General features: G+C 36.4%; 1 protein-coding gene across 1 annotated transcript in view; it reads right to left on the minus strand.

Annotated features, from left to right (window-relative positions):
- The window catches only part of ARSG (arylsulfatase G), a 200,204-nt gene that overhangs the window by 49,221 nt on the left and 135,242 nt on the right, over positions 1-15,741 (minus strand). Inside the window, exon 6 of the mRNA XM_044676410.1 lies at positions 11,949-12,083. Coding sequence (XP_044532345.1) covers positions 11,949-12,083 — 135 coding nt within the window. The remainder of the gene's footprint in view (positions 1-11,948; positions 12,084-15,741) is intronic.

Raw genomic sequence — 15,741 nt, forward strand, 5'->3', positions numbered from 1 at the left:
TTGATAAGAAGAATGTCCCGACATACATCAAAATAGTTAGAGCCACACTTTTTGTGATAGCAAAGAATTGGAAACAAAATAGATACCCATCATTGAGGAATGGATAAACAAACTGTGGTATGTGAATGTAATCAAATGTTACTGTGCTCTAAGAAATTATACAGCATGAAGATATCAGCAGAGTCAAGAAAACAATATATATAATTACAATAATATAAATGGAAAGAACAACCACACGCCAAAAAAAATCAAAAGTAAACATAACAAAATTATAAAGATCAAGCATGATTCAATGAAGAGATAAGAGAGACTCCACTAACCCACGCCTTTGTGAAGGTGGGAGATCCACAAGGGTTATACGTGTTTTGGGACTTTTTCAATGGATTAATCAGTTGTGTTGACTTTTTCTTCTCTTTAAAAACTGTTGTTGGGGGGCAGCTGGGTAGCTCAGTGGAGTGAGAGTCAGGCCTAGAGACAGGAGGTCCTAGGTTCAAACCCGGCCTCAGCCACTTCCCAGCTGTGTGACCCTGGGCAAGTCTTGACCCCCATTGCCCACCCTTACCACTCTTCCACCTATGAGACAATACACTGAAGTTAAGGGTCTAAAAAAAAAAAAAACTGTTGTTTATTATATGAGATGGCTCTCTAGGTGGGACAGGAGTATAGGTAGTTGGGATAACATAAGGCATAAATAAAAAACCTAAAAAAAATTAATGGGAATAAAAACAAAGATATTGATTAAAAAATAAAAAAAAATACATGCAAATCTTACTAAGAAAAAGGTGATGGGTGTTGCGCTTTTCCATTAACATAATAGCACAGATTAGCTGGTCAGACATATAAGCTGTCCTATGGGAGAGCTTAAAGCAGGGTTTTGAGAGTATGAAATACAGAGTAGGTGTCAACTGGGTTAGGAAGAGGTGCGGTAGGAAAGTCCAATAGTCACAGGAATTGGGAATTAAACTACCTGACTGGAGGATGAATGTAGAGGGAAGTTCTGGAATAATTTGTCAGAGGGTAGGTGAGAAAAAAAGGTGAGCTTCTAGTCATTTTGACCTTCTAAATTTTGTCTCTAAGGAAAAGAAGATTTTTCAGATTTATGTACACTGCAGTCTATCTGCTGTGTTTATTCTTTCCCCCAACCGTTATCTGCCAGTTCAGCATTCTGCCTGTTGCCTAATCTAGCTCAAATCCTGGGTTAGCCTTCAGCATATTCATCTTGGAGGCACTGACCTGAATTTAAATCAAGGGAATAGAACTTAGAACTGAAAGACACTTAAGAAATCATCTAGTTCTACCTTAAAGTCACACATGTAAAAAGTCCAAAATTCAAACTAAATATTCTGTGATTCAAATTTAGCACTTTTCCCACCACACTATGTCATCTTGTACATCCAAGTAAAAGATAGGAAAAGGGCCCCCCAGTCAAGGTATACGTGCAATGATAGGGTTATTCAGGCTGTCTTTATGCCTATTAATTTATGATACAAAAAACAAATAAATTAATTTTTAGATAACTTATTATACAGGTGACAGAGACCAGGATTTGGAATCAAAGACCTTGAGTCACAATTCTGGCTCTCTTACACTCAACTATATCTCTAGATATGTCCTGCCCACCTGTGGCCTTGTAACACCTGGACATTCTCAGGAAGCCCTAACTAACTGAAGATCTAGTTTGACTTTCTGTGTCTACTCTCTTTACCCCCAGGACTTCTCCAGAAGCTCAGTATCAGTCCTAAATCCAGCCCACCTACCTGTCCTCTTAGGTGTCTTCTGATGTATCAGCTTAGGACACAGGACTTCTACAGAGGTCATTCTCAACTTAGATATACACAGAATTTCCAGTTTCTCCCTTCTGCTCAGAATCCCTCAAAGTGGTCTTTCCCTACACCTGAATACTGCAAGTCAAATACTCAGATTTACAAGAATCAAAAATCAATATTACCACCTACCACAAGGAGAGCAAGGAAGGGCCCTGAATAATCTAATCATTCTCCAGTTACTGATAATCTTCCCAATTCATTCCTTAATGGTTCACATACTCCAACTTATCATACTCTCCCCACTGCAGTGATTCTGAATCCATAAGTAGAATTATATAAACCCCATTACCCACTTCTTCCTCATTACTTTCAACCCTACTCCCTAATTTTCCCAATGGCCCATTCCAGAAAGGAGAACTCCTTAAAAAGTGGAATTGGCCAATGGAAAAAGAAGTACAAAAGCTCGCTGAAAGAAATGATTCCTTAGAATTGAGCAAATGGAAGCTAATGACTTTATGAGACTTCAAGAAACAATAAAATAAAGTCAAAATAATGAAAAAGTAGAATAAAATCTAAAATATCTCATCAGAAAAGTTGACCTAAAAATAGATTGAAGAAAGCTAATTTAAGAATTATTAGTCTACCCGAAAGCCATAATAAAAAGAGCCTAGACATTATATGTCAAGGAATTATTAAGGAAAACTGCCCTGATATCTTAGATCCAGAAGGTAAAGTAGAAATTGATAGAATCCACCAATTACTTCCTGAAAGAAATTCCAAAATGAAAACTCTCAGGAATATTATAGTCAAATTCCAGAGCTTCTAAGGTCAAAGTGAAAATGCTGCAAGTAGTTAGAAAGGAACCATTCAAATGCCACTGAATTGCAGTCAGAATCACACAAGATTTAGCAGCTACCTCATTAAATACATGGAAGACTTGGAATATGATATTCCTGAAGGCAAAGGAGTTGGGATTACAACCAATAATAATCTACCCAGAAAAACTAAATAGCTATTTAATGAACTAAAGGATTTTCAAGTATTCCTGATTTTTAAAAAAAGTTAAAAGGAAAATCTGACATTCAAACAGTAGACTCAAGAGAAGGTAAACATGAAAGAGAAGTCCTAAGGGCCTCAATAAAGTTTAACTCTTTATATTCCTATAAGGGAAGATGATACATTTAACTCTTAAGAACTTTATTATTATTAGGACAATTAAAAGGAATTTACATAGACAAAGGTTATGGGTATAAGTTGATTATGTTGGAGATCAGAAAAGGATAAATGAAAGGTGCACAAGGAAGAGCAACACTTCAATTTCACTTTCATCTGAATTGGCTAAAAGAGGGAGGATATATATATATATATATATATATATATATATATATATATATATATACAGACTCAGTNTATATATATATATATATATATATATATATATATATATATATATATATTTACACAGACTCAGTTGTGCATAAGAATGTAACTTACCCAGTAGGGAAATAGGAAGAGAATGGGATATGAGAAGGAGGACAGAGATAATGAAAGGGATTAATGAAAGGGATAAAAACAAGATTAAAGGAGACAATGGTTAGAAGCAAAATAGACTTTTGAGGAAGAACAGGATGAAAAGAGAGAGAGTCAAAGAGAGAGAAACAGAAGAAAATGGGATATAGGGAAATACAGAGTAAACATAACTATGAATGTAAATGCAATGAACTTACTCAAAAGTTGATAGCAGACTAGATCAGAAACCAGAATCCAACAATATGTTCCTTACAAGAGGTATTTTTAAAACAGATACACACAGAGTTAAAATAAAGGGCTAAAGGAGAATCTAATATGCTTCAGCTAAACTAAAAAGAGACAGGCATGACAATCATGATCTCATACAAAGCAAAAGCAAAACAGAGTTAATTAAAAGAGATAATCAAGGAAACTACATTATGCTAGAAGAATTTCATAGAAAATAAAATAATACCAAAAATTTTTATAGCAAATTTTCCCAATGAAGGCCTCAGTTCTCAAATATATACTCAGTGTAGAACTGAGTCAAATTTATAAAAATAAGAATCATTTGTAGTTTTCAGAAGAAGAAATCAAAACTATTTACAGTCATATGAAAAATGTTCAAAATCACTATTGATTAAAGAAAGGCAAATTAAAATAACTCTGAGGTGCCACCTCACACCTATGACAAATAACAAATGCTAGCGAGGATGAGGGGGAAATAAGTGGTGAACTGCTGGTGAAGTGGCCAACTAGTCCAACCATTCTGGAGAATAATTGAAACTACGCCCAAAGGGTCACAAAATTGTGCATACCTTCTGATCTAAAAATACCACTTACTAGGTCTGTATTCCAAAGAGATCAAAGAAAAAGGAAAAGGACCCATATGTACAAAAACATTTATAGCAACTCTTTTTGTAGTGGCAAAAAGCTGAAAAATGAGGAGATGTTCATCAATTGGGAAAAAGCTAAACAAGTTGATGTTATGTGGTTGTAATGGAGTACTACTGTGCTGTGTGAAATGATGAGGGGATGATTTGAGAAAAACAAGACAAGATCTATATGAACTGATATAAAATGAAATAAGAAGAACCAGGAAATCAAAGTGTATAGTAACTGCAATGTTGTAATGACGATTAACTGCAAAAAACTTTGGTTAAAATTGATCAATATATTGATCCAAGACAATTCCAAAGGATTCATGATGAAAAAATGCAGTCTATCTCCAAAGAGAGAACTAATGAACTAAGGACAAACTGAAGTATAATTTTCTCGTTTTCTTTATTTTCTTGCTTTATAATTTATTTTATTTTTTATTATTCAAAATTTTACAAAATCAAACAAGCATTTCCATATTCAAAGAAAAAGAGACTATACAAATGAACTCAAAAATCTTCTATATGTTTAGTTTATTTTTCTTCATCTCTACATAATAAATCTCATCCACAGGGGTCCCAGTCCCTCCTCACCCTCCTCATATCCCAAACGATACCAGAACAGAGCCCAACATGAACATATAAATTAAGTCTTTAGTGTTTCACCTTTATGTTCATTTTCCAAAGGTAACATTCACAGTTTATTCTTCCATCATTAATTCTGTGGTTGTATATAATGTTCTCCTGGTTCTATTCATTTCACTGTTCATTCTCTCATGTAATTATTTCCAAGTGTTTTTTTTTTAAAAATCAGTCTGCTCATTGTTTCTTATGGCATAAGTAGTATTGCATCACAATCATATACCACAACTTGTTCAACCATTCCCCAATTAAAAGTCATCCCTTCATTTTCCAATTCTTTTCCACTACAAAAATTGCTGCTATAAATATTCTGGAACATATAGGTTCCTTTCCTCTTTCCCTGATCTCCTTGGGTAATAGACTCAACAATGGCATTGCTAGGTCTAAGGGTATACACAGTTTTATAACTGTCTGGATGTAACTTCAAATTGCTTTCCAAAATGGTTGGATCAGTTCACAGCTCTGCCAACAGTGCATTAATGTCCCCATTTTTCCATATCCCCTCCAAAATTTGTCATTTTAGTCAATTTGATGGTTGTGAGATGATATCTGAGAGTTGTTTTCATTGGTATTTTTCTACTCAGTAAGGATTTAGGGCACTTTTTCATATACCTATATATTGCTTTGATTTGTTCATCCAAAAATTATCTATTGGTATCTTTTGCCCATTTATCAATTGGGGGATAGCTCTTATTCCTATAAATTTGACAAAGTTCTCTACATATTTTAGATATGAATCCTCTATCTGAGAAGTCTATGAAAAATTTCCCCAAATTTTCTGCTTTCCTTCTAATTTTTGAAGTATTTGTTTTATTTGTACAAAAACTTTTCAATTTAATGTACTCAAAATCATCCATTTTACATTTCACAATGCTCTCCATTTCTTGTGGACTCATAAATTCCTCTATTATCCATAAATCTGATCGGTAATATGTTTCCTGTTCTGTTACTTGTGATATCTCCTTTTGTCTCTAGATCATTTATCCATTTTTATCATACCTTTGTAAATGGTTTAAGGTATTGGTCTATACCTAGCTTCTGCCAAACTAGCTTCAAGTTATCCCAGCAATTTTTGACAAATAGAGATTCCTTATACCCTAAACCTGGATCTATGATTTTGTCAAATACAAGACTACTATAATCTTTTTACTGTGTTTTGTTTTATGTCTTTTTTGATTTTTTAACCAGTACCAGATAGCTTTAATAATTACTTCTTTATAATACAATTTAAAATCTGGTATTGCTATATCTCCTCCTTTTACATTTTTTTCATTAATTCTTTTGACATTCTTGATCTCTTATTCTTCCAAATTAATTTTGTTATTATTTTGTCTAAGTCAATAAAATAATTTTTTTGTAATTTAATTGTGATGGCATTGAATAAGTAGATTTGTTTAGATAATATTGCCATTTTAATTATATTGGTTCTCCCCATCCACAAGCAATTAATATTTCTTCAATTATTTAGATTTGACTTTATTTGTGTAAAAACTGTTTTATAATTATATCATGTAGTATCTGGGTTTGTTTTGGCAGGTATACTCCCAGGTATATTATTCTATCTGTGGTTATTTTAAATAGTTATTTTAATTTAATGTGGTTATTTTAATTTAAAAAAATTTTAAATCTCTTTCTTTCCATTTCTTCTTGCAGGACTTTGTCAGTAATATATAAAAATTCTGGTGATTTATATGGATTTATTTTGTATACTGCTATTTTGCTAAAATTATTGATAGTTTCAACTAACTTTTTAATTGAATTTCTAGGATTTTTCACATATATGATCACGTCATCTGCAAACAGAGATGGTTTTGTTATCCCCATTCTGATACCTTCAATTTCTTTTTCTTCTCCTTGCTTTTTAAAAAACATGGCTAACTCCTGGGTTTATACCCCAAAGAGATCATAGGGAAAAAGACTTGTACAAAAATATTTATATCTGCGCTCTTTGTGGTAGCAAAAAATTGGAAAATGATGGGATATCCTTCAATTGGGGAATGGCTGAACAAATTGTGGTGTCTGTTGGTGATGGAATACTATTGTGCTCAAAGGAATAATGAACTGGAGGAATTCCATGTGAATTAGAATGACCTCTAGGAACTGATGCAGAGTGAAAGGAGCAGAACCAGGAGAACATTGTACACAGAGACATTGTACACTGTGGTACAATTGAATGTAATGGATGTCTTTACTAGCAGCAATGCAATGATCCAGGACAATTCTGAGGGACTTATAAGAAAGAAAACTAGCCACATTCAGAGGAAGAACTGTGGGAGTAGAAACATAGAAGAAAAACAACTGATTGAACACTTGGGTTGATGGGGATATGATTGAGGATACAGACTCTAAACAATCACCCTAGTGCAATTATCAATAATATGGAAATAGGTCCTGATCAGTGACACATGTAAAACCCAGTGGAATTGCGTGTTGGCTACGGGGAGGGGGGAGATGGAAAGAACATGAATCATGGAATCATGGAAAAATACTCTAAATTAATTAATTAAATAAAACTTCTAGATCTGGAAAAAAATAAATAACCAGAATAAAAATATAGCTAGCATGGAAATGTATTTTTCATGATTTCACATATATTATTGATATATTGCTTGCCTTCTCAGTGCATATAGGAGGAGGTGAAGAAGAATTTAGAACTGAACATTTTTTTAAAAAATGCCCAAAATAAATAAATAATATATATATTTTAATTTTGATAAGAATTTTTTAGCATCGAATTTATTTTTATGGGTAAAAACAAAAAAAAAACCTCCCCACTGTCAATCTTCTTCTTGATATTCTCTCTGGGTTGTTATGATTGTTTTCTCTTGCTTCTCTTTCTACATGTCTGAAAGCTCATTTTAATTCTACTTTGCTGGATCTTCATTTAGGTTAAGCAATAACTTTAATTGCTCTCTTGGTTTCCTTCAAGACTCAGGTCAAATCTTGCCTTCTTCAAGAGGCTTTTCCAGATTCCCTACCCCTCACCCTGTCCCAATGCTAGAGCTGTCCCTCTGGGATTACCTCCAATCTACTTTGTATGTCCACAATAGTTTGCATATTGTCACCCACATTAGAGTGAGGACTCCCAGAGAACAGACACTGTTTTTGCCTTACTTCTCATCTCCAGCAGTTAGAACAGTGACAGACACACAGAAAATGTTCCATAAATACTTGGCTAGACTGGTCTACTTACTGCTTAGGAAAGGTTACACCCTTGGGCAAGTAAATTCTTTGTAACTGTATTTCTTTATCTGTAGGCATTGGACTAAAAAATAATTTAAAAAATAATAGCTGGCTTTTATATAGTACCCACTACTACTAAGAATCACCTCCTGGATCACTTGCTTAACTCAATGAAACTATGAGCTTTGCCTTGCATGGTTACCCAAGGCAGAGAGGTCATAATGGAGAGTTCTGGCAAAAGGTGATCAACTGGAGAAGTAAATGGCAAACCATTCCAGTGTCTTTTCCAAGAAAACTCCATGGATAGCATTAACTTGGTCAATCATCAGGAGATAGTGAAGAAAAGAAGGGCCTGGAGTGCTATGGTCCACAGGGTCATGAAGAGTCAGACATAACTGAATGAATGAATAACAACAGCAACTACTACTACTACTACTACTACTACTACTACTACTACTACTACTACTACTACTACTACTACTACTAAGAATAATATCTAACATTTATTAAGCACAGTGTACTAGACGCTGTGCTAAGGGCTTTATAATAATTATTTTATTTGGTCCTCACAACAACCCTAGGAGAAAGGTGCTAGTTATTATCCTCATTTTATAGTCATAAGGAAACTGAGGCAGAGGTCACTTGCCCAGAGTTAAGTGTCTGAGGTCTTTCTGATTCCAGGAATAGAAAAATCTTTAAGTTTCCTTCTAGTTCTAAATTCTATAAACTCCATCTCTTCTGTATTTGGCACTCTCCCTATTATCTAATCAAGCACCTTTTGGTAGTTTTTCCAGACCAGACCCTCCTAGTTTGACAAAATCTTGAGGAAAAAGAAACAGGGTAGCTCCTTTGTTAATCTTATTAAGTGCAAGTAATTTGTTTTTGTCAGATCTTGTGGAAATTGGTAGGTCTGGGAATTTACTTAACTAGACTAGCTAAATCTTCTAATACCTCATTGCATATAAGTGATCAAAGGTTCTTTAAGTAAAAAGAGTAGCCCCCTCTTCATTACAGAAATGCAAATTGAAACATCTCTGAGGTATCACCTCACACCCATCAGATTGGCCAATATGACAGTAAAGGAAAATAATAAATATTGTAGGGAATATGGCAAAATTGGGACACTAATGCATTGCTGGTGGAGTTGTGAATTGATCCAACCATTCTGGTGGGCAATTTGGAATTATGCCCAAAGGGCTATAAAAGAATAATATCTTTTGATCTAGTAATACCACAACTAGGCCTGTATCCCAAAGAGATTTTTTTTAATGGGAAAGGATCTGTTTGTACAAAAATATTGACAGCTACACTTTTTGTGGTGACAAAGAATTGGAAAACTAAAAGGATATGCCTCTATTAGGAAACGGCTGAACAAATTGTGGTGTGTAATGGTGATGGAATGCTATTGTGCTATAAGGAATGATAAACAGGATGATTTCAAAAAGATCTGGAAAGACCTTCATGAGTTGATACAGATTGAAATAACAGAACCAGGAGAACATTATACATAGGAACAATCAAATGTAATAGACTTTGCTACCAACAGCAACACAAAGATTCAGGAAAATTCTAAGGGACTTATGAAAAAAAATTCTATTCACTTCCAGAGAAAGAACCATTGGAGTAAGAATGCAGATGATTTATCACTTGTTTATTTGGGTATATGTTGTAGGGTTTTGGTTTTATAAGATTACTTGCTTACAAAAATGAATAATATGGAAATGTGTTTTGAGTGATAATACATGCATAACCCAGATTGAACTGTTTGTCAGCTCCAAGAGGAGAGAGGGAAGAAAGGAGGGAGACAACAAAAATCATGTAAATTTGGAAAACTTATGTGGAAATTTGTTATCAAAACAAAATATATTTTTTTTAAAAAAGAGTAAATAAGTAGCACAGTGGATCTGCAAACAGACTAGAGTTCAAACTTGATCTTAAATACTGTCTGTGTGACCCTAGGCAAATCATTTACCCTTTTAACTGCCTCAGTTTCCTCACTTGCAAATGGGGATAATAAAACCTACCTCCTAAAATGCTAGAAGAATTAAATGACAGTATATTTGTAAAGCACTTTACAAACTTTAAAGCATCAAATAAATCTAGTTTTGTTTTATTATTGTTACTGTTATCTCTGGCTGGTAAAGTCATACAAAAATTCTCAGAGGCCATCTTTCCCAAATCATGGAAGAACTGTTATCTCATATCAGTGGAGGGAGCAGGTAAAATAACAAAAAGTAAAAAATCAACAAGATTCATTCATCATATCTATAAACCACTTGGTATTGTTTGAACCAGCCACTCTGTAGTCCAAGCTGAAGGCATACTCTCACCCCACACAAAGCATTTCTTCCTTATACCAGGCAGAAAAAAAACAAATGGCTTCACCCCTCTGGCTATAAAGTATTCTGGTACAACAAAGAGAGCTATCACAGCTCATCAAGTAAAGGCAAAATTTTGGAATTTCGAGAGCACTGGATTCAAGAGAACCAGGTGCTAATCTCTGCTCTGCAGCTAATTATTTGTGTGACCATAGATATCCTTTACAGAGTGAGTGTAGAAGGTGATTTGATTATCTCTAAGATTCCCTTATCGCTTATGATTTTTATTTCTTTTTTAATCTCAATATTGTGGAACTTGGAGCTTCCCAAAAGCTTTGTATTTGTAACTATTTGATATATCAAACATTTATTTAGCACTTACCAAATATTGAACCAAACCCAATATGATTTTTTTGTTTTTGTTTTTACTGGAAAACCACATTCCATTCTCCTAAGGAGATGTGTTTGTTCATTCAAAGGTTTTCTGAAGTTGCCTAGCAATAATAGCCTTTGAAGCCAGAATATTTCTCCAAGGGTCCTAATAAACATTAAGATGCAATCTCTGGGGCTATCTGGGTTGCTCCCCTCAGGTTTTCATGTGCTTAAGTCAACCTTTTCAGTAAAAGAAGAATTGGAATGGGGAATTTTTATGACCCAAAAAGAGCTGAGATAAACCTTGCTTATCAAATTGTACAATCTAGTCAGTAGTTCTGAACTAGGCTCCCAGAGGATAACCAAGAACTCCTCCCTCCCCTCAAAAAGCTCCCACTCTTATCTATGAGATTCCCTGGTAGTAACCTAGAACAGCAGAGCTCCTCAAGTTCTTATCTATTCCTCCAGTCTAACTGAGGCTCACCAACAGAAGATCAGAATGATAAAAGGGGCAAGAATAAGTATTTTCGTTTTTTTGATATATTGGCATAACCGAGTATTTAAAAGAACACAATTTGGGAGGTTCTGTGGGTAGCCTCTCCTTTTTCTTAGAATATACACAAATCATAGACCACAATAGCTAGAAAAGACTGTAAAACACCTAGTTCAACTCCCTCATTTTACAGAAAAAAGAACCCAGGGAAGAGGATTCACTTCCCAGTGGCAGAGCTAGAGCTCAAACCCAGCTGCTGATTCAGAACCATTTCTACCATCCAAAAGCTAACTGGATTCACCTCCACTTACAGTGTATCAGGCAAAAAAAAAAAATCTGCTTAGCACAGCAGACTCCACTCTGACTTCAGTTTTCTCAACAAAAGGGAGTCTTCCCTTGGTATTGGTAATTGTGGGTAGGGAGGTGGCCTGGTTTCTTGAAGGCTGTGACAGCAAAAGGATAAACCCGGGAGAGGTCCTAACAAGCCAGAAAAGCTTTGGGTGTAGGCTGGGCAACATTCTGTGTGTCTGTCATAAAAAGCCCAGCCCAACCCAGCTTAATAAGCTGTAACAAAGCACAAAAATAGCCACAAAGTAAAGAAATATTTTTTGGCCAGACCAACTTAGAAGACTAAGATGAGGGGATTCTCAGAAGCGAGTCATTGCAGGGGAATACCTACCACACCAAAAAGATCATAGATCTCCCCTTAAATTTCAAAGTAACATATAGATAAGTACATATACAGACGTGTGCCTATCTGTCTCTCTGTCTGTCATGGCTTACCTACCTTGCCTGCTGGATGAACTCAGTAGCCTTCTCTGCAAATTTTTCTGCAAGACTCATGAGGTTCACTGGCTGCTCTACGATGAGGAGGTTTTCATACAAAGGAAGGCCCACATCCAGGTAACAATTTTTCCCAGGACTGCTGTGTAGAGACCAGAGACACTTACTTTACACATTGTAATAAGCAAAATACTTCTGTAGCCTTATGGGAAGGAAGCATTTTTCATCTACCCATATAAATAAACACAAGATATTTAACAGCCAAGCCTAAAACAGTCACCAACTTCCCATCCCCTACTTTCCTGGGAAGATGCATTTGCTCATCCCAAGCAAGTGGATCCATTTTCCAGGCGGTTGGGATAAAGGCTTTCTTCTTCACTAGTTTGCTATTGTTGGTCCTGTTTTTCTGGATGACTAATCAATCACAGAATCATAGGATGTCAGAGCTGGCAGGGATCATGGAGACTGTCTAGTCCCAATTCATTTTTACATAGGAGTAAACAGAGTTCTAGAGAGAGGAAATTATTTGTCCATGATCCCAAAGTAAGAAAAGAAAGAAGGAAACAGCATTTATTAAGTGTATGGAGTGGCTAGGTGGCACTGAGGATAGAAACTTGGAATCAGGAGGTCCTGGGCTCAAATTTGGTCTCAGACTGTAATTTTAGGGATATATGGGTGGTTGTAGCCAAGGGTATTGCTACAGCCCATGTTGTGCCTGTAAAGAATTCCAAAGTAGTAACTGAAGCCTATTGTCAAAGAAATGGGTTGGTTAGCCTCCCAAGTCAGAGCAGTGTTGTTGTAGGCAGCCATGGCAGCAACATTCTCATACAACCTAGCTATGTGACTGTAGGCAAGTCACTCAACCCTATTTGCCTAGCCCTTGCTCTTCTGTCTTAAGAACTGTTATTAAGATAGAAAGGAAGGTTTTTTAAAAAGGGTCTACTAGCACAGTACTAGGCACTGTGATAAGCTCTTTACAATTATTTTCTCATTTGATCCTTACAACAACCTAACTAGGTGGCTACCATTATTATCCCCATTTTATGGGTGAGAGCTTATTAAATGCAGGCTCTATACTAAGTGAAAAAAAAGTAAAATTATAATATTCCCTATTTACAAATTAAGTCACAAGAATGAGAAAAAGGCATCAAATTAAATGCCACAAATTAGTGAATGTGTGAAAGTAGATTTGGACTCAAGTCTTCTCAACTCCAAGACATGCACTCTTCTTATTATATTGTGCTGCTTCTATCATTTGGATTATTTTCCTTTCCTGCTTTAAGGTTTATAGACCACTTTCTTGCAACAATCTTGTGAGTCAAGCAGTCTGCACACATGTACACACACACACATCCCAGCAACCGAATTTTGGAACTGGATCTCATTCTTTGCAAAGGAGACCTAAAAGTCAGTTAGAATAACACCAAGGACCAAGCTTAAGCAAAACAGAGAGAATGGGTTTCCAGGTTAAGATGGCGGCAGAGTAAGAAGCAGCTCTTAACCTCTCCTGACCGAAACACACAAAACTCCTCAAGGGGACATAAAAACAAGTCCAGACGAACGGAGGAACCCCACAACAGGGCACAGCGTGGAAGGTATGTGGAATTGAGGCATTTCCATGCTATAAAGGGATGAAACAGCTCTCACTAAATCGCGGGCTGAGCAACCACCCCACCCCCACTCCCTCCACACACAACACCTATAGCACCGAAGCCAGCTAAAAAGAAATAGAGCAAGTTTGGGGCACCCATCGAGTCATTGGCAGCTCCGGAGCCTGTTCCTGAGAGCAGCAAGATTTAGGACCCCAAAAAGCTAACGAACGCACACAAAATCTGAGTGCAGGAGCAGGTTGCTGAGAGCGGATACAGGGCGCAGAGCGCGGGCTCAGAGCACAGATGCAGGCGGAGGCGTGGGTGGAGGCAGACACAGCCATGAGCTAAAGCTCTGAAACCCTGAGTGGGGAACCAGTGCAGACGGGTATACGACTGTGGAAGCAGCGCCCTGAGACTTGTAAAGAAACCTCCAGCAGAGGATCAAGTAAGAGGGTGCACCAGGGGGCTTGACCTTGGAAAAAACCAGAACTCAGACCTCAGGAGCCAAAAGACCACGGAGAGACCCTGAACGCGAGGATAAACCTGAGAAGCTGCTGGGCTAACAATGGCTACCCAGAATCAGGAAGTTCAGAAGAGAAAGATTAACAATGAGAAAAAGAAGTCTTTAACATTCGACAACTTTTACACAGAGAAAATCCAGACAACTGAGCAAATAGAGGAGGAGAACAAACAAGCATCCAGACCCTCCTCAAATAAGGAAAACTCCTCACAAGCTATGGAAGAGTTCAAAACTGAGATTCTGAGGAAGATGGAAGAGATGTGGCAAGAAAATAACAGTTTAAAAGGTAGAATCTTGCAATTGGAAAGTGAGGCTCAGAAATCAAATGAACTGATAAGCAAATTGAACCAGATTGAAAAAGAAAACCAAAAGATCATAGCTGAAAACCAGTCCCTAAAGGCTAGAATTCAGCAATTAGAAGCTAATGATCTCTCAAGACAACAAGAACAAATTAAACAAAGTCAAAAGACTAAAAAAAAACAGAAGGAAACATGAAATATCTCAATGAGAGAGTGACAGACCAAGAAAACTGGTCTAGAAGAGACAATTTGAGAATAATTGGTCTTCCAGAAAAACCAGAAATTAATAGAAACCTGGACTCCATACTAACAGAAATAATTCAGCAAAATTCCCCTGAAGTCCTACAACAAGAGGGCAATATACACATTGAAAGGATTCATAGAACACCTGCGACACTCGACCCAGATAAGAAAACACCCAAAAATATAATTGCCAAATTCAAGAGTTTCCAAGCAAAAGAAAAAAATCTTACAAGAAGCCAAAAAGAAACAATTCAAATATCAAGGAGTACCAATCAGGATCACACAGGATCTGGCAGCCTCCACGCTAAAAGATCGCAAGGCTTGGAATACGATATTCAGAAAGGCAAGAGAGCTGGGCCTGCAACCACGGATCAACTACCCATCAAAATTGACTATATATTTCCAGGGGAAAGTATGGGCATTCAACAAAATTGAAGAATTCCAGGTATTTGCACAGAAAAGACCAGGGCTAAATGGAAAGTTTGATATCCAACCACAAAAATCGAGAGAAACATGAAAAAGTAAATAAGATACAGAGGGGAAAGAAAGAAAACTTATAATTTTTAAATTTGCCTTTTTAAGGGACTCAGTGAGATCTAATTATCTGTATTCCTATGTAGAGAAATGTTATGTATAATTCTCTGTAGTGAACTCTATTCACTATTATAGTAATCAGAAGAATAATTCACAGGGTGAGGGTGGAACACTAAATAATCTAAGATGACATGGGGGATGGGAAGGAGGGGGTGAATAGCAGGGGACACCAAGAGAAACTTGAGTGAATAAGAAAAATAGGATATTCTATTACACACAAAGAGGGCATGGGAGGGAGAGAGGACAAATACTATTATAAAAAGGAGAGGAAGAGAGCATTAAGAGGTAATAATCAAACCTTACTCTCAGAGTAATCAACCCGGAGAGGGAAGAGTAGCTATACTATCCTTTGGGACATAAAACTCTTATCTAACCCTTCTGAGAAAGTTGGAAGGGATAAACCAAGGGGAGCAGGGGAGTGGGGAGGTCAAAAAAAGGGAGGGGAGAACGGGGAGGGAATTCATAAGGCCTTTAAAAACAAAAAGAGGGGGAAAAATAAGGGAGGGGGTAGAAAGGGAAGTTAATCAAGGGAGGGGATAAGGGATAGGG

The sequence above is a fragment of the Gracilinanus agilis genome, chromosome 4 (assembly GCF_016433145.1).
Source record: "Gracilinanus agilis isolate LMUSP501 chromosome 4, AgileGrace, whole genome shotgun sequence".
Taxonomy (NCBI): Eukaryota; Metazoa; Chordata; class Mammalia; order Didelphimorphia; family Didelphidae; genus Gracilinanus; species Gracilinanus agilis.